The sequence below is a fragment of the Chaetodon trifascialis genome, chromosome 19 (assembly GCF_039877785.1).
Source record: "Chaetodon trifascialis isolate fChaTrf1 chromosome 19, fChaTrf1.hap1, whole genome shotgun sequence".
NCBI lineage: Eukaryota > Metazoa > Chordata > Actinopteri > Chaetodontiformes > Chaetodontidae > Chaetodon > Chaetodon trifascialis.
The window spans coordinates 22,651,924-22,675,119 of NC_092074.1; the positions used below are offsets into that span (position 1 = coordinate 22,651,924).

The following is a 23,196-nucleotide window of genomic DNA, read 5'->3' on the forward strand; positions in this document are numbered from 1 at the left end:
TCACTGTCTTTGCCCTTTGGCTGGTTGTAGATAGAGCAGCCTGCCCCTCCTCTGCCCACTCTGACAGAATTAGATCGACCACGGGGGCTGACGGCCGATGGAAGGGAAAGAGAGGAGAGAGTTTCACAGTAACTTTATCCCACCGGCCAGCGTTGCTGCTGAGTCACGTGATTACAGTGTGGACAGTGGTTTCACTCCAGAAATAAGTTCAATCTAAATCAGAATCTCTCAGTCAGTCTTGTTTTAAGAGTCTTTTTGGATGAGTGTGAATAAAACTCTGAAAATAATTAGGTGCTGTTACATTCATGCCGTGTTCCTGAGCCTCAGGCCCTGAGTTATTCTTAGCGCGGCTCGCCGCTGCTGGTATTCTGCTTCGCCTTTTTAGGCCAGAGGCGTGACCTTAACACCCGTCCCCCCAGCCCCCACGGCCCATGTTAACTAATCCCCCTCCTCCAAACCTCCACTGCAGTGCAGAGCTGTCATCAAGTAAAGAGAGAGGGCAGATCAGGATGAAGTGTTGGCAGTATACTGCCCACCAACATGTGGCTTTTGTCTTCAGTGGTAAAGCGTCCAATCAGCATTCATTCCCCAGTCAAATGACTGCGGCAGTAAATCTGCCCATCAGCTGTGATGGAAACATGACACCAACATGGACATGCTCATTTTCCAGCCGGATGATGACATTGCATTGAAGTCCGGACGTCCGGCGAGAAAATAATCAGCAAGATTATTTAATGTTTTTAAGAGTCGGAGGGAACAAAATGCAATTTGTTCTTTGAATCGTGCAACACCGATAACGAGGAGCATAACGAGGTGATTCCAGGGGAACCGTTCAGTTGGCAGTGAGTTCAAAAGAGAGACTGAAGTAAAGGATGTGAAACGTAACCATCGTAACGTTGCCACTGGCCTCCATGCTGTTCCTGCTGTTTCCTGTTTTCCAGCATGTTCTTCATTTCAGAGACAAAACAGAACAAACAAACAGGCAAACTCGTGTACTGGCAGTGAGGAGGACCAGCGCTTTAAAACCCCTGTCTGCACACTGGTTTTGGTCTAAAGGTGTTTCAGTTTCATTGAGTTTACAGTGTTGTCATGCTGCTGAGTGTTTGTTTGAAGACGGAGACGTCTCATGGCGTCACTGCACCACCGCTGCTGTGTTAGCGGCCGGCGCCGGACCCTAAAACGTCTTTACGTTCAAATGAAAAGGGATCGGAGCTAAAATGGCAGCTGAAACTTGGATCTTCATTTTCATGAGACCTTAACCTCATTTTTGACAGGAATCCATCACATTTGTTTATCAGCATTGAGCCACATTTACAGAGACAAAGTACAGAAATACGCTACAATCACTGATGCCTATGAAGGAAAACAAAGAGCACAAAGCGGCAGCATCATTAGTTAACACAAGCTTTTATCACACATGACTCAAAACTTGTCAGACAAACACACAATTACTGCGGTAGTGAAGTACTTCATCTTAAAACGACGCTGACGTGCCCATTTGTGCACTGACAGGGTTGAAAGTGTGAAAGTTTAGCTGAAGATAATGTGAGGCTCCAGCAGTGTGGGTGAGGTCAGTCAAGTGGATTTATTCCACATTACAGAGTTTTTGGTGCCAGTTCACCTCTTTGACTGCGTATCCCTCCAAAGTCAGTCTTTTAGATTTCATGTTACTAAAAGACACATTTGTCTAACTCTGAATACTGATTATTACCTTCAGCTGGACTCACGTGGCCCACACAGAGGGAGTAATTACAGCAACCAAACTCCTTTTCAGTGCTCATTTGGGCAGATCGTTGCTGCTTTAAGACAGACTGGAAAAAATGTCCTTAGCTCGCTTTTCATCTTATGGCAGTTTTGAATCGTGCAACCAGCCACATGCTGAAGGCCTGTCTGTGCAGGTCTGTTCTTCTTCATCACTTTATTGACTCTCAGATGAATCATCTGAATCAGCCTTCACAGCGTCTACAGTAACAACAATAATCCTTCTGTTATTACTTTTCTGCAGATGGTTAAACTTATATAACTTATATAAACTTATAATGCACAGCACCACATTTATTTAATTCCTTCAACAAGCTTTTATCATGATAATACTGTCACCTGCTGCTATATTCCTTAGTGCTCTGTCACGCTGCCGTCAGTCACAGCCTGCTCAGATCTTCTTGTCAAAAACAACCTCAAGGCAGTGAGACCAGCAAGACCAGCAAGACAAGCAGCCAGCACCCGATGGCGACGCAACCCTAAAGGAGGGAAGAACAGAGCAGTTGATTTTGTTGATGGGTTACTATGTGCTCATCAAGAACGTTATTACAAGTTATTATGTCGACCTATGACTTTAAAGATAGGCTGGAAAAAGCTGATCTGAAGGTCACGATTACAGTCACACTTACATCTGCGCAGCTTCCTGCAGGTTTGCCAGGAAAAGAGCTGAAAGAAAGAAAGAAAGAAAGAAAGAAAGAAAGAAAGAAAGAAAGAAAGAAAGAAAGAAAGAAAGAAACGTGAGTAACAACAGATTTGTATTAATGAAGCTACATCATGTGCGTCATCTCAGAGTAAATCTAGTCATTACCCAGGAATCAGAAACTCCAAGAAACCTCTTGATCTCAGACCAGGCGCGATCATTGCGCTCGCACGTCAGCAGTTGGCCCTCGTGGAACAGACAGTCCACAGTGAGACGGACGCTCGGGTTGTTCACCTGTCTTCGGCTTTCGGCTAAAACATAGTTAGGACTGAAGGTGTGATGCATCACCACCAGCATTACTGGTTCTCCACCTGTAAGCACACAGACAACAATGACAAGATGAAAGTAAGGAGTGGAGATCGTTTTGGTGTTCCCTCCATCGTAGCACAGCGCACCAAGCTGTGGCTCTTCTTCTTCATACATGTTGTGTTTAGCGCACAGTTGGCCTATCAGAGCTTTAGAACAGCTGTCACCTGCATCTGGAAACTTGGTGTCTTCCTGCTCATGAATGAAGGTGAATTTGTGGTTCTCACATCGCAGATTAGTCAGATTTCTCTGTAAGCTTTCAGTAATCAGAGTGAAACTGGCCAAACAACGGCCGAACGCGCTTCCTACCTGGAACGGTCTCCAGGGCCTCGCTGATGTCCGTCCCAACTCGTGAAGCGATGGGACAGAAAAGCAGAATGTAGTCGCTTCTTTCAGGAGACTCTACTTCAGTTTGGCCGAAGTACTTCAGATCTTCAACAATGATGAGATGAGCCCCGTTTGTATTTCCCGCCAACATGACGAAGAACTTTTTCCATGACACTAAAGACAGAGAAGAATGAGTGTCTGCACACGCTGTGACATACTGACCGAGCAGCACTCATCAGTCTCTGACATAAGTCGATTTGTTTTCTCACCAGGTGACTCTTCCTGCTCCACGTCACTGAGGAAGACATAAAGAAAGACAGATGAACCTTTGCTCATTTCTTTTCAACATCGGCTCACAAAAGCAAATGAGCCAAAGCAGGAAATACTGCTGTACCCACACGACACCGTTCAAAATACCTTAGAGGTCCGTAATCTGCAGCCCTCTGATGCATGGTGGACAGTCAGCAGCTCGCAGGCTCACAGGGATGATTTCAGCTGCACACACAGACTGAAATAGGTGGATAATGTCTTTGTTTTGTCTCTTGGCTTTCTGTCCCTCGTTCGGCTGGAAACTAGCTCCTCCCTGCCAGTGCAGCACTTTCACTTTTGCTTCAGAGCGAAAGTGAAAGTAAAGAGGAGAGCACATTAGTGTGTCACTGCCGCTGGCAGTCACTGTGTGTTCAGAGTTCAGATACAGGCCTTATGTGGGGTGGGGGGAGTCTGAGCACCGAGTGAGAGCAGGTTCAGCTTCAACCAGGCTGGCTGTGGAGGACACCCCTGCAGACCTGCACTGGCCACGTGAAAAAGCTAAAATGGACATTAAAATGGAGGAGAAAACCACACAGGATGGCCGCCGTCCCTCAGAGCTGCAGACCATCGGCCCTCATGGCTGCTTTTAGCCTGGTGCTAAGCTCTCTGTCCCACCCGCCATCACAACATTCAGTCCATGTCTTTCTTACTCACAAGTGCCGAGCTCCTCCGTCCTTCTGTCCCTCTCCATCCGCACGCTCTCATGTCCTACCACGGCGTGTTACTAACTTAGCTCCTTCCCCGGAGTCTCTGTGCTTTGTCGTCTTGCAGGTTCCCATGGACAGTGGCAGAATCTGGATTGTGGATTTCAGCTGCGTCTCCTGCCTTGGCCCTGCCTGACATCCACTGCAACTGCTACTGCTGTTATTACATCCACTGTCACTGTTACTGTGACTGCATGTCTGTCTCTCTGTCTCTGTCTCTGTCTCTGTCTGTCTGTCTGTCTGTCTGTCTGTCTGTCTGTCTGTCTGTCTGTCTGTCTGTCTGTCTGTCTGTCTGTCTGTCTGTCTGTCTTACTCTCCCTCTCTTGCTCTTCCTCTCTCACCCAACCGGTCGAGGCAGATGGCCGCCCACCCAGAGTCTGGTTCTGCTCGAGGTTTCTGCCTGTTAAAGGAAGTTTTTCCTCGCCACTGTCGCCAAGTGCTTGCTCATGGGGGAATTGTTGGTTTCTCTGTAGATAAAAGAGCTTGGTCTGTACCAGCTCTGTATGGAAAGTGTCCTGAGACAACTTCTGTTGTGATTTGGCGCTATACAAATAAAATTGAATTGAATTGAATTGAAAAGTGATTCATAATGCATCAACACTTTACTTTCTAATCATTTACTGATGATTTGTTTTCATACTTTACCTTTTTTGTTGATGAGTTCATTATTAGGTCGACTCTTATCATAAAGTGTTTCACGTTTTCTTGGCTTCATAGCTGTCTTCTCTCCAGTCTGAGTCACCATGCAGCAGTTTTTAAAGGATACCCCCCCATCGCCATCCCTTTAATCCTGACTGGACTCCCGGTCTCAGCTATATCACCATCATGCCACCACAGTTCTCCACAGTGAGGCTGGTAAAGACCTTTTCCTCATTTCAGGAGTACATCATGTTTGTTCATCAGCAATGCAGCAGAGACGAGCTCCACAAATACGATGCAGTCACTTCATCTGATTCGTTTTTGTTTATTCTTCATGACTAAAACATAAAAGCTCGATATTTGAGTGAGCACAAAGCAGTGACATCCATTGCCTTTCAGAAATGTATTGTCCTCATTAGAAACTTGATCAGACCACACGTGACTCAACGACACGCTACATTTAAATGTGTAATGCCACAAAAAGCACAGATACCGGGGTTATGAAGTAACTTTGGACGTGACTCCGGCTTTCAGACATTGTCATAAAAGATTTTGTCACTTACATTAACATTAAACCTTTCTGTGTACATTTGAGCATATTATGTCACGAGTATGATATTTTTACTGGGCTGTGTTGGAAGTGATGTATTTACAAGTTAAAATAAAGGTCGAATGAATGAATATCATTACATTTTTAAGATGGACCTGTCCTAGAAAGACCCTCACTCTTTAACTGATGTAGTTTCTTAGTGTTGACTTTGAAGAATGGCTGAATAGTTCACAGTGAATATGGAATATTATTTTTACATTACATGCCTGGCATTAGTCATAAGCTCCACAAAAATCAGTCATCCTTCACAATTATACTACAATAATAACAACACTAATCATTCAGTTATTACATATTTGTGGATGATTACACATGCGTTACATGGCAAAATTATTCCGCCCCTTCAGGAATCATTTATTGTTATAATACTGTCAGTCTGGTAGTACGTTCCTTTGAGTTTTCTTACGCAGGCTCGTGACAGTCAGCACAGATCTTTGTTATTTCTTTGGGGTTAAAGTGGTGGCCAGAATGATCACTACACCAACAGTAACAAGTGCAACAACTGCAAGCACCAACCAACGGTTCCTCCGACCTAAAACAACAAAAAACACAGAAATTAGTCATCTGAAAATCCAACATTTCTTTACAATCGGGAGTTTCTTTGTTTTCACCTTCAAACCAGTGCTCTACATAATGTATTTGAATGCTGTCCAGGTATCTGGCAGCACGCGATCCTTTTCTTCACAGATTGAGGTTTGGTCTGTTATACTGGAGTCCCACCAGTAAGGTATCACTTCACAGCCAGTATGGACAGACCACCTCTTTTAATGTACACATCGCTATGTGAGTGAAGTGTAAAGACAGACTCATCTGAAATCTGAAGTTCACTGTTAGCGTTGCACTTACATTTGCCTCGGAAGATCTGAAAGAAAGAAAGAAAGAAAGAAAGAAAGAAAGAAAGAAAGAAAGAAAGAAAGAAAGAAAGAAAGAAAGAAGAGTCACAACAGATTTGTATTAATGAAGCTACATCATGTGCATCATCTCAGAGTAAATCTAGTCATTACCCAGGAATCAGAAACTCCAAGAAACCTCTTGATCTCAGACCAGGCGCGATCATTGCGCTCGCACGTCAGCAGTTGGCCCTCGTGGAACAGACAGTCCACAGTGAGACGGACGCTCGGGTTGTTCACCTGTCTTCGGCTTTCGGCTAAAACATAGTTAGGACTGAAGGTGTGATGCATCACCACCAGAATGATTGGTTTTCCACCTGTAAGCGCACAGACAGCGATGACAAGATGAAACTAAAGATCCTTTTGGTTTGTGGGATCACAGAGGCGCTGTTCATACCGGCTGTTACACTACCTGTATGTTTAAAAACCCACCACAGGAAAAACAGACACACCCAGAGCTGCCTATAATACAGCCTACAGTGTGACTCACGAGGTCCTTGAGAATTAACAATTCCCATTACTCAACACAACATAATAATCTCATTCATTCAGAAAAACACTTCTTTCTCAGTTGAATGAATTACACTACACTAATGTAGTTTTCTGCTTACAGTTACATTAAATTGAATTTGGGACGTTCATACTGCTGAAAAATGACAATTTAAAAAGTCAGAAGCAACATCTGTTTCCAGAAACAGTGTCTCAATAAACGTGGATAATCCACATACTGAATTTACCTTAATTTACCTTAATTTACCTTAATTTACCTCAGCTGCAGAAGGTAACAAGGCCTTTATTTGAAACTGACTTGTATTAGAAACAGGCCTTTATTTATAATTACCTCTGTTCCATAAGTATAATTGGTCATATCACTGTTCACACAACTCATGATTTCCTGCATTACTTTCAAATTAAAAGCCCTCTGTTTCTTAACAAAGTATTTATTGTGAAACATTTGCAGGAATATTTTGTGGAAAACTTGCAGGGTTCCTATATGGCACTTGAAATATAACTACTGCCATCTTGTGGTGCTTATATGTTACTACAAACACAACACTTTAGATGAGTAGCACAGAACAAGGTGCTGATTATGTAGATTATAATGATTATATAATAAGCAGCCAGTAGACCCGCCTTTTATTTGACTATGTTTTTTTGTCTTGTTTTTTGTTTTTTTGGAGGAAACACGTGAACTCCACAGAGAATTTTTCTTGGTTAGAAAGTTTGCTTGAGGCAGCCATCAAACATGGAAGCTGATTCCTGTTTTTAGAGGCAGTATTCGTCCTGCTTAGGCTTTGGAAACACCAGCAGAAGAACTGCTAAAAACAGAAATTTCACGTCAGAAGATATTGGTATGTTTTTTTATACCAAAATAAGGAGCTTCCATGTGATTGGTTAAACTCTGTATACTTTTTAATCAGAGTGAAACTGGCCAAACAATTTTCGAAGGCGTTTCCTACCTGGAACGGTCTCCAGGGCCTCGCTGACGTCCGTCCCAACTCGTGAAGCGACGGGACAGAAAAGCAGAATGTAGTCACTTCTTTCAGCAGACTCCACTTCATTTTGGCCGGAGGATTCAAGCTTTGCGACAATGGTGAGATGAGCCCCCTTTGTTTGTCCCGCCAAGACGACGAAGAACTTTTTCCATGACACTAAAGACAGAGAAGACATGCATGCAGGAGCCTGTGGACTCGATTAAACTCACTGTGTTTGTCCACAGTTTGTTAAGGCGGGCGTGAAAGCTGTCAGTCAAACTCTGATGTGATTTTAGCATGAAATCAAAATCTAAAATAGCATCACTTTCATCTGCTGATCCTAGAGGGATCTTTAATTATGCAAGAGATTTCTGGATCCTGAGCTGCTAAATCTTGCATTGTGCTCACCAGCTAGTTGCAAGCTGTGCCTGTCTGTCGTTTGGTGCTGGCCATGCTCAGCTGATAACGCCCTGTGAGAAACCCCTCCCTCCTATATTACATCATGTCAGATGATCCAGTTCTGACACAAAACACTGTTAAAGCAGCTTTGATGTTATTTTAACAGAGCAACACATGTTATCTGTTTATGAAACACTTGTCATCTCACCAGTTTGCTGCACTTCCTGTTCCATGTCACTGAGGAAGAGATAAAGAAACAGACATGAACCTTTAGTCGACATAATTCAACAAAAAGAAATCAAGCTGGACAAGAAGCAGCTGTATATGCCTCACAAACTGCTCACAGCTGCTCTGTACAAACCAGTACCAGCCCACAAAATGCACTTAGAAATACCTCAGAGGTCCGTAACCAGATCTTACTCTGATGCGTGGCAGGTAGTCAGCAGCTCACAGCCTCTCAGGGATTATTGCAAACAGTTTTCACATGCCTACTTACGAAATAGATTGATAGTTTGTCGCTTCTGTCTCTGGCATGTCTGTCCCCCGGACCAGAAAATGACTGTGGCACCTCCCTGAAGCACTTTCACTTTTGCTTTGACAAGCTGCATGTTCTCAAGTCCACCACTAGAGAGGACGTGCAGAGATGCAGAGACGTTGACCCGTGTGCCTGCAGTGAGTGAGCTGCTTCACAAAGAGGACTGTCCCTCTGTGATCTGAAGACATGGACAGTGGACACAGTCTGATCACAGAGGACAGATTCACATTCTGCCAGGTCAGCTGTTCACCTGTTGCATGTTATTCAAAATGATCTCGTTCTAGCAGCATCTGCTCACACTCCCAGAAATCCAACCTTTAAGAGCTTTACGATGTTTAGTTCTTGTCAGAAATGAGTAAACTTGCTTGTTTATGTCATAGTTAAAGGCGCTGTTGTGCAGAAGTGCTTTATGCTGAACATTGTTTTTCATTTCTGTCCCCCCCCCATGCTGTCCAGTGTCTATCACTAACTATGGCCTCTGTGCTCATTCGTGTAGCTGTATGAACAAATGTATTGAATATGAAAGTCAAAATAAAAGAAGCTTTGTAGCAGAACAGGTGTATTGGGTCGCATTACATCACACATGTGTACCTAATAAAGTGGCCAAAGACTGTATATGCTGCACATTGTGAATAAATATTAGGCTTTCTGCCAAAACAGTATAGACACATTCATAAAGATAATGATGGAAGAAATCCACACTGCTCATGGATCCAATTAGAAACTTGGATATTTCTGATAAAAACATTAATATTGGCAAATGTACTGCCTGCCTGCTCCCGTCCTGCCCACCTCCTCACACAGACAGCCTGCTGCCAGGAGGACCCCCCCCACACACACACCCTCCCACTGCTGCCTTCACTGACTGCTCGAAAGCTTCTATGACTGTAATGCATCCTGTTGATGCATTCAGACATTTTGGAAAATATAAATAAAATAAGTCAGTTTTTACGATTGAGGAGGAGGAACAAATGCACATCAGGCACGAAACTGATCAGTGAATTCAAGTAAAGTAAAAAATATTACCTACTTGAAGTAACATGTCAGCTGTCTGGTCCCTGAACGCCACAGCGGGCTCTGTGTCAGTGGGTTGGGTTTGTGGAATGATCAATAGCTGTCTTAATACCAAACAAACACCACGGCAGCCCCTCTCTCGCCCCCCCTCGGTGTATCTGAGTGGTTGCATTACTCATTGAGATCCTGCTGCGTTCAGTTGGAATTAACTGCTGTGCACTCAGGATTCATCATGACTCATAACTGAGAAGCACTGAGAGAAAATTCAGACTTTCCATGCTGCAATTATCACATTGTTAGGTCTGATTTGTCTGAGCTGAAGCCGTCTCTGCTCGGTATTCGACTCGGTGACTAGAGCTTGTTACAGCATGAGGGATATTACCTGGTGTTTAGGAAAAGGCCCATTGTGTTAAATTAATTTCAACTTGTATATTGAATTAACGCAAACGCCACCCACACACTCGAATTCTGAACCAGGCAGTGGAATTGTTAGTGCTCCACTGCCTCACAGGTGTCATGTTTTGTCTTTTTTAAGTCATTTTAAGTGTGAAATTCTTTCCCATGTTACAATGATGAATGAAAATGCTTAATAAGCTTAATGAGCTCCAGCAGAAGTGCAGCACACAATGCACAACATCTCCTTTTCTCCCATCAAGCAGTTAATCTGACCACGCCTCAGGGTCTCATGACCGCAGGAAGCTGACACGCATATGCACATAATTAATAAATAAAGCATTTGAAATTATTAAAAAAGCTGCAGACTCACTTATTTAGTGTATAATTCAACACATTTATGCACATATTGTGTCAGGGGAGAGGCAGTGATCCCACTTTGGTACCTTCCACTAACGAGGCACCTTTCATAAAGGGTTCATGAATTATATGGCTGCATTAATGGTGATATGATCAATAATTTACTAAAAATGTACAGATCAGTTTTATACGATTGATAAGAATTGATAAGTGTTGCCACGTTGTGAAAGAGCCTATGACTGACCAGACACGCAGAACAAAAGGTGCAGAGGAAATGTAGAATACGTTCATATCAATGGCTTTTCATTGATCGGTGATCATTCAGGTCATTTACTGATGTGAAAGCGGCACTACAGAAATATCAAAATACTCCATCGCAGGTAGAAATCCTGCATTCAAAATGTTACATGTGTAAAAGTATGGAAGTTAATGTAGTTCACTCAAAGTATCAGTAGTAAAAGTACTCATGCAGAATTGTCCTATAATTACATCAGAAAAGAAAAAGTTTATTGATCCTCAGAGGGGAGTTTAGCATGATATATTATATCATTGGAATATATATAGCAGTGCATACAAGTACACAATGTATAGTACTGCTGTAGTCCATTAAGGTGGATAAAAAAAACAACAACAACTTTACATTTTGTGCTGAAATATACTTAATTAATGTACTTAAGTACAGATTTGAGGTATACTGTTTGTATGAGTTTGTATTACTGGATAATAATTAGTGATGCATTCATGCATTCATTTTTATAATTTTACACACTGCTAGCGCTGCATAATTCAACCGATCATAATATATCATAATATATCAGTTTATTTAGAATCTAACTCTGCAAAGTAACTAAAGCTATCAAATAAATGTAGTAGTAGCAGTAAAAGTACAATATTTGCCTCCAAAATGTAGTGCAACATGAAAACACTCTCAGAATTGTACCTGAGTACAGTCGTTAAGTAAATGTACTTCGTTACTTTCCACCACTGCTCAGGATTAATGAATGATGTGATAAACCATGAAACTCTTCTGACGAGGCTGTGGCGTCCAGGGCTGTGTGCTTTTCCTGCATGGCGGGGTTTCCCACAGGCCATGAAGGCAGCAGCAGATGCGGGTCTTATTTGTTCTCTCCAGCAGGAGGAGGGCGTTCCGCCGGAGAAGACCCTCATCCACTGGGTTTAGATATGCCGGTGTACGAGTGTGCGGGTCCGGATTAAGAGGCCGTCACAGTTCGGGTCGTGTCTCGGAGTTTTTTAACACCCGGATCAGGCCTCGCTTGATGTTAGCCGTCCTGGCGGTATCACTGCCGGGGGAAAGGCGACAGAGGAGGCCGGGCTCGAAGACATGGAGGCTAACCGTCCTTGCGGAGGGAGTGAGCTGTAGGACGGTAGGCTCTCCTTCTCCCTCCCTCTCTGTCTCCCTCTCTCTCGTATTTCCTCCCCCGTTAAGAAACAATGAAAGGTGGACCGGACAGGTTACGGTGAAAACGGCTCGTTAGCTAGCTAACACCAGTTCAGCTGCAGCCGCAGTTTGCAGACGCGTTTTCTTGATCGTCGTCGTCAAAAGGAAAATTTTAATGTTTTTTTGTTTTGTTTTTTTTAATCCACACAGACAATGATGGTGGTGGTCTGAAGTCTCTTCTTCAGCCCTGAAATGGCTGAATTTACCGACAAAAAGAAAAAAAAAAATCATACACTTTAACTACATTTCAACTGCTTGGACGGTTTCTGTCGTTATGGTTCGGTTCGGTTTTTTTGGACCGTTAGTGGCCTTGAACGTCTCATGCGAGGGACGCAGCCACACACAAACAGCGTTCAGATGCTCAGGCGTGATGTTTACACTGCACGCGGTGTAAACATTAACGGCTGCACCGTGAACCGCACCGTGTGCCGTACGGCCGACCGTCGCTGCTCTGCAGCAGCATCATGTTTAACCAGCAGCCTGCTGGAGCTGAAGCAGGCTTCAGAGACAGCAGTGCTGAAGTGTAAAAGTCCTGCTCTGAGACTCTTCATTAAGTAGAAACATAAAAGTATTAAACCAAAAAGCATACTTAAAAAAGAAAAGTATGCATGACAGGGTTATAGCTAATGATGCATTCAGGTGTCCATCACTTGACTGCTGCAGCTGCTGAAGGTGGAGCTCATTTTCATTATTTTATAAGATTTTAGCTGATTCCTATTTTGTATTAATTACCTAAATTCATTTCTTAGTGAGTCAAAGATATAAACAAACTACGACTTGTAGTTTTGTGTCAAAATGAACATCAGAGACAAACACCAGATCATTTAAAACTGTATCTGCAAACGTTTAATTTGCTTCGTCAAATATTGTGGATATTTGTGGAAGACATTTGTAAAGTATGTAAATAAGAAACATTAGTTTTGGAGAGATTAAAAAAGCTTAAAGGAAACTTTAACTTTCAGCCAAATGTGTAAATTCACAATTATCGTCTTTGTGTTGAAGCAGTACACCTCAGAAATACCTTTCAGTACATCAGAAAACATCAATCATTGATTGCTTAATTTCGTACATTAACGGCTGAGAAGATGCATCACAAACACAGACGTGCAAATAATTAAGAATTATGTAACCGAGCGGAAGCTTTATTTGACATTTCTGACGCTTTCGTCAGATTTGCAAACAGGCGCAGAGTGAATGTTTGACGCTCTCCTCTTTGTGTTCAGCGGTGGTCTCTGCAGAGTTGGCTGTCCTAGCATGGACCCTGCACACAGCGGCGGGGACATGTCACCTCTGTATGTGCCAAGAAAGAGAAAGTCTGTCCAGTCACAAGCTAAAGGTGGAGTGCCGTGTCCAGGTGAGGAACCAGTCTGAGCAGCTGGTTTTAACAGGGAAAAGACGCCGTGTCACCCCTCTGACTGAATGACGTTTATTTCCCGCCCTCCAACAGTTGTTCAGCGGATGCCAGAGAGAAGCTGTGAGTCCAATTCAGCCGGATACCCGAAGGTGAGAGTGAGGAGACGTTATTATTCTGATTAGTCTGAGCGTTTGTCCATTTGTGCCCTCTGATAATCAGAATTTGTTAGCTTCATGCTAACCGTTGGATCTCCGCCTCACTCTTCTGAACTCGGGTGTTTTAGAATGAAGAGTCTCAGGCCGAAGATGCTGTAAAGATGAAGAGGACTTACGGCAGAAAAAGGTAAGAAACACCTGTTGATTTGTGACCAATGGCGTGACAGATGCTGCACGCTCTGCATGCTGATGGATCTGTCTTGACATTTAAAAATAGATAGATAAATAAATAAATAACAGCCCTTAAGTGCACGTTATTACACTTCCCATGAATGTCAGCTGTATTGGAAACACAAGCTGAAGCTCTTCGAGCGTCTTTAGTAGCTGCTTTAATCAGCTGCTGTCCGAACTGTTCAGATACTCTCGACAAATCACTGCTTCATGAAGTCAAACAGGAGATCAAACCAGAGCCGGTCTGTCTGATTCAGCCGCAGGACGCTCGAGCTGCCGTCACACGTCTAACAGGGACATCTGCCACACAGTCAGAAACACCTTGTCTTCAGTGTCTCTGCAGTGAGCTCCTGTCCTGCGGGTCGGTCGTGCAGTGAATGTGCATCAGGCTGCGTCTCACCTGTCAGAGACACACAGACAGACACACAGACAGACAGACACACAGACAGACAGACAGACACACAGACAGACAGACAGACAGACACACAGACAGACAGACAGACAGACAGACAGACACACAGACAGACAGACAGACACACAGACACACAGACAGACAGACAGACACACAGACAGACAGACACACACACAGACAGACAGACAGACAGACAGGCAGACAGACAGACAGACAGACACACAGACACACAGACAGACACACAGACAGACACACAAGCTGCGTTTCCATTACAGTTGTTCGCAAAATAAAAGCGATATTTCTGAAATTTCGACAAAGTTCAAGTGCTACTTGCAGGTGTTTCCATTGAACGGTGTTTTGCGAACTAACCGAAATTCTCGTAAATTCTCGGCCGTCCCGCGAGACTGGAAGATGGCCGAAAGCGTTATGCGTCTCGGTGCACTGATCTCAGGAGCCGCTACGGCTGTTGCTGTACTTATTATGAACAGAAGGCGGAGGCAACGTATAACTGTTCAAAGGCAAAGCCCTTATGTGTGGCAGCGGCCACGAATAAGGGATTTCTGGGAGAAGATTGTAAATGAGGAATTCACAGACGAACTGTGGATACAACATTTTCGGATGACCCGGGCCACGTTCAACGAGCTTTGCGATGTTCTTGAACCTCTTGTGGCACCAGATGTGTCATGCCCCCGGGAGGCTGTTCCTACTCGGAAGCGCATCTAAATGCGAAAAAAGTGTTTCCATTACACTTTTGCGATACACTTTTATATCGATACGTCTGAAAAACCACCTCATGAGAGCGTAAAAATGTTTTTGCGATATTTGAGAGGATTTTCGAAATATAGGTGTTTCCATTACCAGTATTTTATTGCGATATTTAGGTTTTGCGCATTTCTAGGGGTAATGGAAACGCAGCTACAGACACACAGACTGTTGTTCAGAAAGGACAGTAAATAATCTGCTCAGCACTTCAAAAACTTTCATTTCCCAAATAAAAGGTGTGGAGTGTCGTTTCTCATCAGGTACGAGGACCTCCAGAGTGTCTCCATAGGAACAGTAGATTACCCAACCACCAGCTGCTCAGTGATGTCATCAGGTGGCCTGGCCAATGGGGCAGACCCGGGGTCCATGGCCCCGCCCACGGCAAGGCTGCCTCCGAGGCTGGTGGTGAAGGACATGTGGCCTCAAGGCCCGGAGGCCAGCAGGGAGCAGGACCAGAGCTGGACTCCCAGCAGGGACAGAGGCCCCGACATCTGGGCCCCGGGTAGAGACCGACCGCAGGAGCAGGTCTGGAGCTCCGGCAGAGACCGGGCGGGACACTCCAGTCAAGACCAGACGTGGATTCCGGGCCGGGACAGGACCCACGCCGGACCGGACCAGGCCTGGATGACGGGCCGGGACCGCGGTCCTGAGCAGGGCTGGGCGGCCGGCAGAGATCGAGGCCAGGACCAGGCCTGGAACGCAGGCAGGGACCCAGGAAGAGACCGGGCCTCGTCGGGGCCAGAGCAGGCGTGGGGAACCGGCCGAAGCCAAGACCAGGCCTGGAGCACGGCGGGCAGAGACAGAGGCCATGTCTGGAGACCTGGTGGGTGCTCGTCCTCGTGAGTCAAGGACAGAGTTTCTCAAGACCCCTTTTTCCTTTTTCACACTTTTGATGTCAAATATTTTACATCTCAGAGTGGAAATGATAGTTGGATCCTGACTGACGGCAGCCGCTCCTCTGCTTTATAAACAAGTGCTCTGATTCCATATGTGTACATATTTAAAAGTATTTAAATCCCTAATGTGTGTGTGTGTGGGGGGGGGGGGGGGGGGGGGGGTTGGTGTGTGTAAGACTCTTGGATATTGTTTGCTTTTGTGGTTTTGTGGTTTTGGATGCTGACTTTGTTCCGCTTGTGTTTCTCTGAAGACTTGAACATGAAGAAAGTCCAGAGAGTGGAGATGGAGCGAAGCCCGCCTGTCAATAACTTCCCTCAGCCACCAGAGGGCAGAGACTCCTGTAAGTGTGATGGACGTCCACATGTCCTCGAGTCTTTCTTAAAACACGTCCTCATGAGTTGAAATTAATGCAGAATAAAGAGAAATCGAACCCGCTGGCAGTGTCACTGTTTGGTCAGTGGAGGGCGCACTTTGATTCCATGTTTATGATGAACCTGAGTTTCACTGAGGGGAAATGAACTTCCTGTAATTCTTCTGGCAGCTGTCTGTGCAGACCAAACTGATTTTCTTTGCGATGACAAAGAGCAGCAGAGAAAGCAGCGAATGACTGTCAGAAGATGTTCTGGGTCAAAGTAAAATCCACTTATTTGACGTGAATATTTCAGGTTCAGACGGAGCCAGTGTTGCCGAGGCTTCAACGGTCCAACCCAGCGAGGAGCAGAAGCCCACCGTCCCCTCCACCAAGAAGGAGCCTCCCACCTACCCTCCAGGTGAGGCAGGCGTGTCTTTGAGCACCTGTTCACCTTCTGTCCTCCATCCCCACTGTCTCAGCCAAAATTAATGAAATAACGTCTTCATTTGTTGACATCCACCAGGAAGTCAAGAGGAGCGTTGGCAGCTCCAGATTGTGGCCAAAGGCAGAGTCACCTGTCCGAAATGTAAGAGTGTGAGCAGGAAGACTGTGGAGGGGCTGAAGAAGCACATGGAGAACTGCAGACTGGTGAGCACTGTCTTCAAACCATAGTGTCCGTTATCCCGTTATTACCGGGAAAAATACATATTTTCACATCTAACTCTGTGAATTAAGAGTTTATTTCAACCAAAGCACAGTTAGTATTGAGTTTTATTTAGTTTCTGTGGAGTTTGAACGAAGCGTGTTCACGATGCTAAAATCAGTGTTTTTGTAAATAGAGTCTGGTGGCTTCGACAGCAGCGATGCAGCTGCTGCGTCTGGCCGAACAAAAAGGATCTGACTCTTTAACAAAAAGGTCTGTCTCTGTGGTCGTCCTCTCCATAGCGCTGCCACACAGTTAGGATGACAATCTGAGCCGTCGCTGGCAAAAACAAACTCCTTCAGTGGACATACGTGGACCGCTGCAGCGGTGACGTCGCAGCGTTCTCACTCAGCACTGAACCAGTTTTGAAAATTGCTTTGTCGTCAGTCATTTAGATACAAAAACACGGGAAAATGGGACACATAAAGACATTTAATACGGTCTAAATCAATGTGGTCTTTCACAGAGATAGTCTGGTGAAGCCCTCGCATACAGCATAGAAGTATCCCAGAGTACTACCACTGAATACAATCTGCTGTTATCTAGAGAAGACAAATGGCACATGACTTTAATCTGCTGTGTGCAGCAACCCTTCACCTGTCAGCACTGTGGGAAGCAGCTGAAGTCCTCCACAGGGATGAAGTATCACATCATGGCAGACCACAGCTATCTGGTAAGACCTTCCTCCATTTTCAGACGTTGAATTATTTCCTCTAACTCAGACACACAGCTGATCTCTCTGCTGTGTAGTTTCGTGGGTGTGTTGTCCACCCACTGAGGTGTGTCTTAGCTTCACTGTGTGTCTCACGTGACGTGTGTCTTCAGCCCTCAGCGGACGACGCCAAGGACCTGGACGATCGCGTCATCAAAGACAAACTGCGTAAAATCCTGAAGAGGCTGGGCAAATTAAAGTGCTCTAAAGAGGTCAGTGTTAATCTAAGACAGAAGCTTTGTTAAGATAAGTTAAGAAAAGATGAAGCTCAAGGTCAAATGTGTTTCCTCTCAGGGCTGTAGTGCTGCCTTCACCAGCATCATGGGCTACGTCTACCACATGAAGAAGTGTGGGAAGGAGGAGTCCGAGCTGGAGAAGATGCTGCTGAACTGTTCTCACTGTGGGAAAGCCTACAAGTCCAAGGCCGGTCTGGAGTACCACCTGAAGTCCGAGCATGCTCCCGTGAGTCATGGCGTCTGCTTCATGTCAGGCCAAAGAAGCTGATGGCAGATTACGAGACGACACAAAATGAAATGATGTTGCCTGGTTTGCTCTGGGTGAAATCACAGTGTATTCAAACATCTGTTACCCAGACGCCCCAGAAGAACGAGGAAGACGAGGCGCTGAAGGCCCACAGGGAGGCCAACCCCGAGAGGACGGCCAGCGGCAGGGTGCAGCGAGCGTCGGCCCAGGTGGCGAACTTCCACCTGGCCGAGATCGCCAACAACGAGCTGCCCAAAGACTGGCCCAAGAGGAAGTTCCAGTCAGACCTGGTGCCAGATGACAAAAAGGCAAGAGGAGCGCGATTAGTCCTGAACGTGTTTATCAGGTGTGAATGAACAGGCTGTCACACCTTCACTGACCTCGTCTTCTTCATGCCGTCCTTCCAGCTGAAGTACGCCCGACCAGGCCTGCCGGCCTTCAGCCAAGAGGTGCTGAGGAAGTGGAAGAACGAGGTGAAGCTGCAGAGGAAGGTCCAGTGTCCCAACCAGGTAGGAAGCAGCAGCACGCTCGCAGTTTCAGCTGCGTTCAGTGTCTCTCTGTAATGTACGTGTTTGTGTCGTCAGGGCTGCGGCTGCACCTACACCAGCGTGTCAGGACTGAAAGCTCACCTGGGACTCTGCACGAGGGTACGTCAGCCCCTCCCTTTGTCTCTGGGATCAAACACGCCGTCCGTTGAACATGCAGTGGTGCTTATTGGGATTAGTGGCAGAGTAAAAGTATTAATTGTGAAATAGTCTGAAAAGTACTGAATTATACTGAAAAACAAACTTTTTAACGAGGTGCACAGAGTTTGTGAAAATGAAATCACATTGTCCACAGACTGACCATCATTTCATGGCTCTTTTGTGTCCTTTGGACTGATTTCAGGGCGACTTCGAGGCTGGAAAATACAGATGTCTGATCTGCAATAAAGAGTTTAACTCTGAAAGTGGAGTGAAATATCACATCAACTCTGTTCATTCACAGGTAACAATTAACTGGAAGCTCGTTTCCTGACTTTCCTGATCTCTGTTTGTTCCTCAGCTGGCACTGAAATGGGATGCGACCTTGGCTTTGTGTTTACAGCTGGTGTTTTTAATGCGTCCTCGCTGAGATCAGATCTCTGTCTGCGTGTGAAGCGGCAGAAAACCAGCCCCAGACTCCCTCAAGAAAATCATGCACAAAATTTGAACATTTTGTGTCAAAGGAAAACAAATATCTGCATCTGTTCTGTGCATGTTTACTCCTACATCAGATCTGTATTTCAGCTTGTATTAACGTGTGTGTAACAGACTCTGAGGAGTTCCCCCCTAACTTTGTATTCTCCCTCCTCCTCCTCCTCCTCCTCCTCTTCCTCCTTCTCCTCCTCCACCTCAGGACTGGTTTGTGACAAACAAAAAGGCCTCCAAGAAGTTTGAGAAGTTCCTCAAAAACCAGCCGAAGGAGTTTGTCCATAATGTGGACAAACAGATCGTGGATCAGTACCACCACAATCACCTCCAGCAGCATCACCACCACCACCACCATCACCACCATCATCAGCAGCAGCACCACCACCACCACCAGCTCCAGCACCAACCCCTGCAGCACCCTCTGCAACCACTGCACCACCTCCAGCACCAAGCCCAGTTCCTCCACCCAGAGCACCAGAACCTCCCCCCACAGGTGGACGCCCAGCTCCAGCAACCGATGCTCCACTACACCCCCTTAGAGCCTCCTCCCGGGCCAATGTGGGTGGATATGGACCGGAGGGGAGCCGTGCCGAGGCCGGAGCAGACCCCGATCGAGATGGAAATGGCTGGTGTGGACAAACGTGGAGAGGACGGCGGCGGGATGGTGGAGGATAAAAGGAGAGAGAAGGGGGAGAGGAGAACGGAGAGGGGGAAGGCCGATGGGAAGAGGAAGGATTGCTTCGCTTTCGGCGGCGGCGGCAGCAGCAGCAGCAGCAGCAGTAGCAGTAGCAGCAGCAATACTGGCAGCTCATCCAGCGAATCAGAGGTGGAGCAGCAGGACCGGCAGAGACAGATCGACCAGTGGAATCTGAAGCGGCCGGGCGTCATGGAGCCCCGCTCTGACGCCGCCAAGCGACAGAGGAACACTTAAGATCTGCACCGACATTCACACTTCGCCCAGCGCTCGTCACGCTCCAGAGCTGATTTTAAGGTAGAAGACGGCGGGCGTCCGTCCGTCCGTCTTTATTAGCCGTGACGGTGTGAGCTAGAGGAAGACAAACCTGTGTGTGGTGACACGGCAGCTGACGGCGGAGCTGCGATGACCTTCAGCAGGAGCTCGCTGTGGATATGAGACTATGCTCACTCCGGGGTTAGAGGCTCGCTCTCTGTCTTCAAATGGTTGTCGTCGTATAGCCTTGAGAATTATAGTATAGCGTTTATCTGTGTGATTATCTGTAACAGATTCTTTTCACCAACTCTGAACGTGTCTTATTCCTTTCAAGCGTTTGATAAACCCTTTGCCCGTCATGTTTACCTGAAGGGAAACGTCAGCTGAGAGCGGACGCTGCAGTGGAGTATTTTGTTAGACTTGTGTAGTCTCCCTCTCTGAAAACATTTTGTGCCTCTTAAGTATGATCTGTATAACTTCATACTTCTTCTCACCACTTTTCCTCACAGCTGATGGGCCTTTTCTGGGCTGAGTAACGTTGGAAACGTCACTTTTGTGGTAAAAAGCGATAGAAAAGAGGATCAGCTCTGTCTGGCTTGGGTTCCTCTCGCTCTGTTCCTTCCTGTACCACATTTCCATCAGTGAGTTTTTGACTAAATTTTACTTTTTTGACCTGAAATGACAGCGAATGCAACCTGGTTCACGGCTAAGATCAAGTATTGAACTGCTGAAGAAGCCTCCACCTGTTATTGAACTCTAGAGGTGTTAGCTGGTGTCCTTTGGAACATGAAAACAACGAGGCTAGCTGTTTCCCCCTGCTTCCACTCTTTATGCTAAGCTAAGCTAGCTGCCTCCAGGCTGCAGCTCCGCTCTTAAACCAGCTGTGAGCCTGAAAGAAGGTTTGTTTCCCACAATGTTGGACTGTTCCTTTAACGGCAGCATCACCTCGGCCTACCTCACCGTGCCGTTCTCTCGATGCAGATTTAAATTGACTCTGGCGTCGAGTGAAGCTCATCGGTTTTGAGACGTGTGTCCCTTCGGTCTCTTAAAAGGCGTCTTTTGAATTGCGGTAATTATTTTTATTTTAATCCAGCAAAAAAATTTAGATTCAAGGACCCCTTACTGACTTTCTCTGGCACTTCCACTGTCTCTCAGTCTTCCTCTGCGGATGGAGGCTGACCGATGGTCACATGGTGTCAGTGTGATGACCAATGAGAGCGCTCCATCTGCTGAGGAATCCTGCAGGATGCATTCGAAAGCTCTGGGAGAAGCTCGTAAGTGGACCTTTGAGCTGAGACGTTCTTGTCGAATAGCTTTTAAGCTTCGTTTTTTAACGTTTTAGACATTCCAGGCAGGACTGGTGAGCGCAGAACAGCAGCCTGGTGGAGGTGAAGTGAGCTGATGGAGGGTGGACGTTCTTCTTCTCTGTTCGTTCTGCAGCGACCGACCTGCTTCAGAGTATTTAACCGATAGCATGTAGCCTAAAGTTTATGTATCTGCATTTTGTATCTGCTGTCGTGGCGTCTGGTTCTGGATGGTTGTCAGTCATTTGTTTGTGATGTTTTAACACTTTTATTTCTGTTTTTTTACAACTTTTTTGCATTTATGAATGTATTTGGTTATCGCCCCCCCTCTGTTGTGCACTTCATCGCTGGTCTTGATTTGAAGAGGAGTTCCCTTTAATCTGTTAATCTGTCTTTAACAAACTATATAAAAGTATTCTGTCGACAGATATTTACTGGATGTGGTTCTGTTGGAAGTGCTTTGCCCTTCACGGCCTCCGTCAGATGCCTTTTGGAAGAGCAAAACCTCCTCGAACGTGGGAAGTATTTCACTTTGTTGTCACACTTTGTTAGAAGAGCAGACAGTTTTCAGACCCGTCGTCTTTGTTCGGGCTTTTATTTCACTTTTATTTTCACTTCAACCTTTTGTTTAACAGATGAATGAAGTTTAAATGCAGTGTTTGTTCAGACGCTGTGGTCATATGTGCTCATGCTAAACATAACCATTACAGTAGGATCATGGTTAACCCCTTCGTCAGTGGTTTTAATGTCGGTGGGTTATCACCTGTTCAATCCTTATTATTAATGCATCTGTAATTCACAAGAAACGAAGCAGAAAAGTGAATCCGACTGTGCAGCAGATTGTGTTTATTTTGTTTGTTTTCCACTTGATTCGGTTCAGACTGTAAAAGTTTTCAGGAAGTTTCCTCGCTGTCGAAATACTTCCCACGTCCACTTACGCTTGTGACCAAATCTTTCTCACCGTGCATGCACTTTGACCTGTTTGATGGCACAAAAGAAAGCATCGCTCAGCGTTTTTACACTGTTTTATAAAGCAGTCGGGTCCCTGGGTACTTACTTTCAGAGCGTCTTTAAAAAAGTCTAAACGTTAATATTTGAGTGAAACTTTGCTCAGAATCAGACCAGAAATGATAAAACTTCACGTTTCATCAGATCGTTTGCGCCTCGACTTCCTGCTCTTACTTCACCTGCAGAAGCGTCTCTTTGTCTTAATGCTGGTTTTTAATTTAGTGCCAACAGGCAACAGAACCGAACCAGTTTGAATATGTAACTGAAGTTTGTTAACGGTGACCAGCAGGAAGCACATCAGAGAGGACGAGTGAGAGTAAACGAGCCTCACAGTGAAAATGATGAAACGCTGATCTGATCTCGTGTCCTCACCCTCACAGAAAATATACAGTCTGTATAATCTAGGCCAGACTTGAATAAAGGTTCAGTTTGTAGTCTCGTATCATTCATAAACTTACAGAAAGCACTTAAATTTTCCATTTTGTGGGACGTCATTTCTATTCTGAGTGAAAATAATTCATTAAAAATGTGCATTTAATATGTTATTACTTGTTTTTTGGACGTTTCGTGCTGCTATTTCATAGTACCAGCAGTGTTATAACTACAGATGATTAAAAGTTTAATTCATGGTCATTCTGGTCTCTGTGTCTTCAGTAACTGATGAGTGGACTGGCTGCTTGAGGTGTCTGTCCACAGGTTCATCAGAGGGGTCAGACCTCGTGCTCGACCTGTGGTCCTCAGCCGTCTGCTGGAGTGCTCCTCACCTGTCCAGGTGAGCTGCTGCAGGCCTGTTAGCCTGGTGCACATGTTCCTGGACAGTG

General features: G+C 45.4%; 2 protein-coding genes across 3 annotated transcripts; one reads left to right on the forward strand and one right to left on the reverse strand.

The window, feature by feature from the left end:
* Nucleotides 1-1,269: 1,269 nt before the first annotated feature.
* Nucleotides 1,270-3,685, reverse strand: LOC139347880 (uncharacterized). 2 transcript variants are annotated; one of them, XM_070987718.1, is made up of 7 exons: nucleotides 3,512-3,685; nucleotides 3,364-3,389; nucleotides 3,077-3,268; nucleotides 2,570-2,772; nucleotides 2,391-2,427; nucleotides 2,101-2,240; nucleotides 1,270-1,962 (listed from the first exon to the last, which is right to left on the reverse strand). In XM_070987718.1, exons 1-6 carry the CDS (start codon nucleotides 3,544-3,546, stop codon nucleotides 2,116-2,118), a joined length of 618 nt encoding a protein of 205 aa, XP_070843819.1. In that variant the 5' UTR covers nucleotides 3,547-3,685; the 3' UTR covers nucleotides 1,270-1,962; nucleotides 2,101-2,115. The 2 variants fall into 2 exon arrangements, with proteins under 2 accessions (XP_070843819.1, XP_070843820.1); XM_070987719.1 differs by having other exon boundaries at nucleotides 1,394-2,240; nucleotides 3,512-3,679.
* Nucleotides 3,686-11,709: 8,024 nt separating this feature from the next.
* znf512 (zinc finger protein 512) lies at nucleotides 11,710-23,008 on the forward strand. Its single transcript, XM_070987717.1, has 16 exons — nucleotides 11,710-11,807; nucleotides 13,105-13,235; nucleotides 13,329-13,384; nucleotides 13,519-13,577; nucleotides 15,056-15,618; nucleotides 15,943-16,032; nucleotides 16,358-16,462; nucleotides 16,568-16,692; nucleotides 17,334-17,420; nucleotides 17,573-17,671; nucleotides 17,754-17,921; nucleotides 18,053-18,250; nucleotides 18,350-18,451; nucleotides 18,527-18,589; nucleotides 18,831-18,929; nucleotides 19,320-23,008. The coding sequence occupies exons 2-16, from the start codon at nucleotides 13,136-13,138 to the stop codon at nucleotides 20,043-20,045; spliced, it is 2,640 nt and encodes an 879-aa protein (XP_070843818.1). The 5' UTR covers nucleotides 11,710-11,807; nucleotides 13,105-13,135; the 3' UTR covers nucleotides 20,046-23,008.
* The last annotated feature ends 188 nt before the right edge of the window (nucleotides 23,009-23,196 follow it).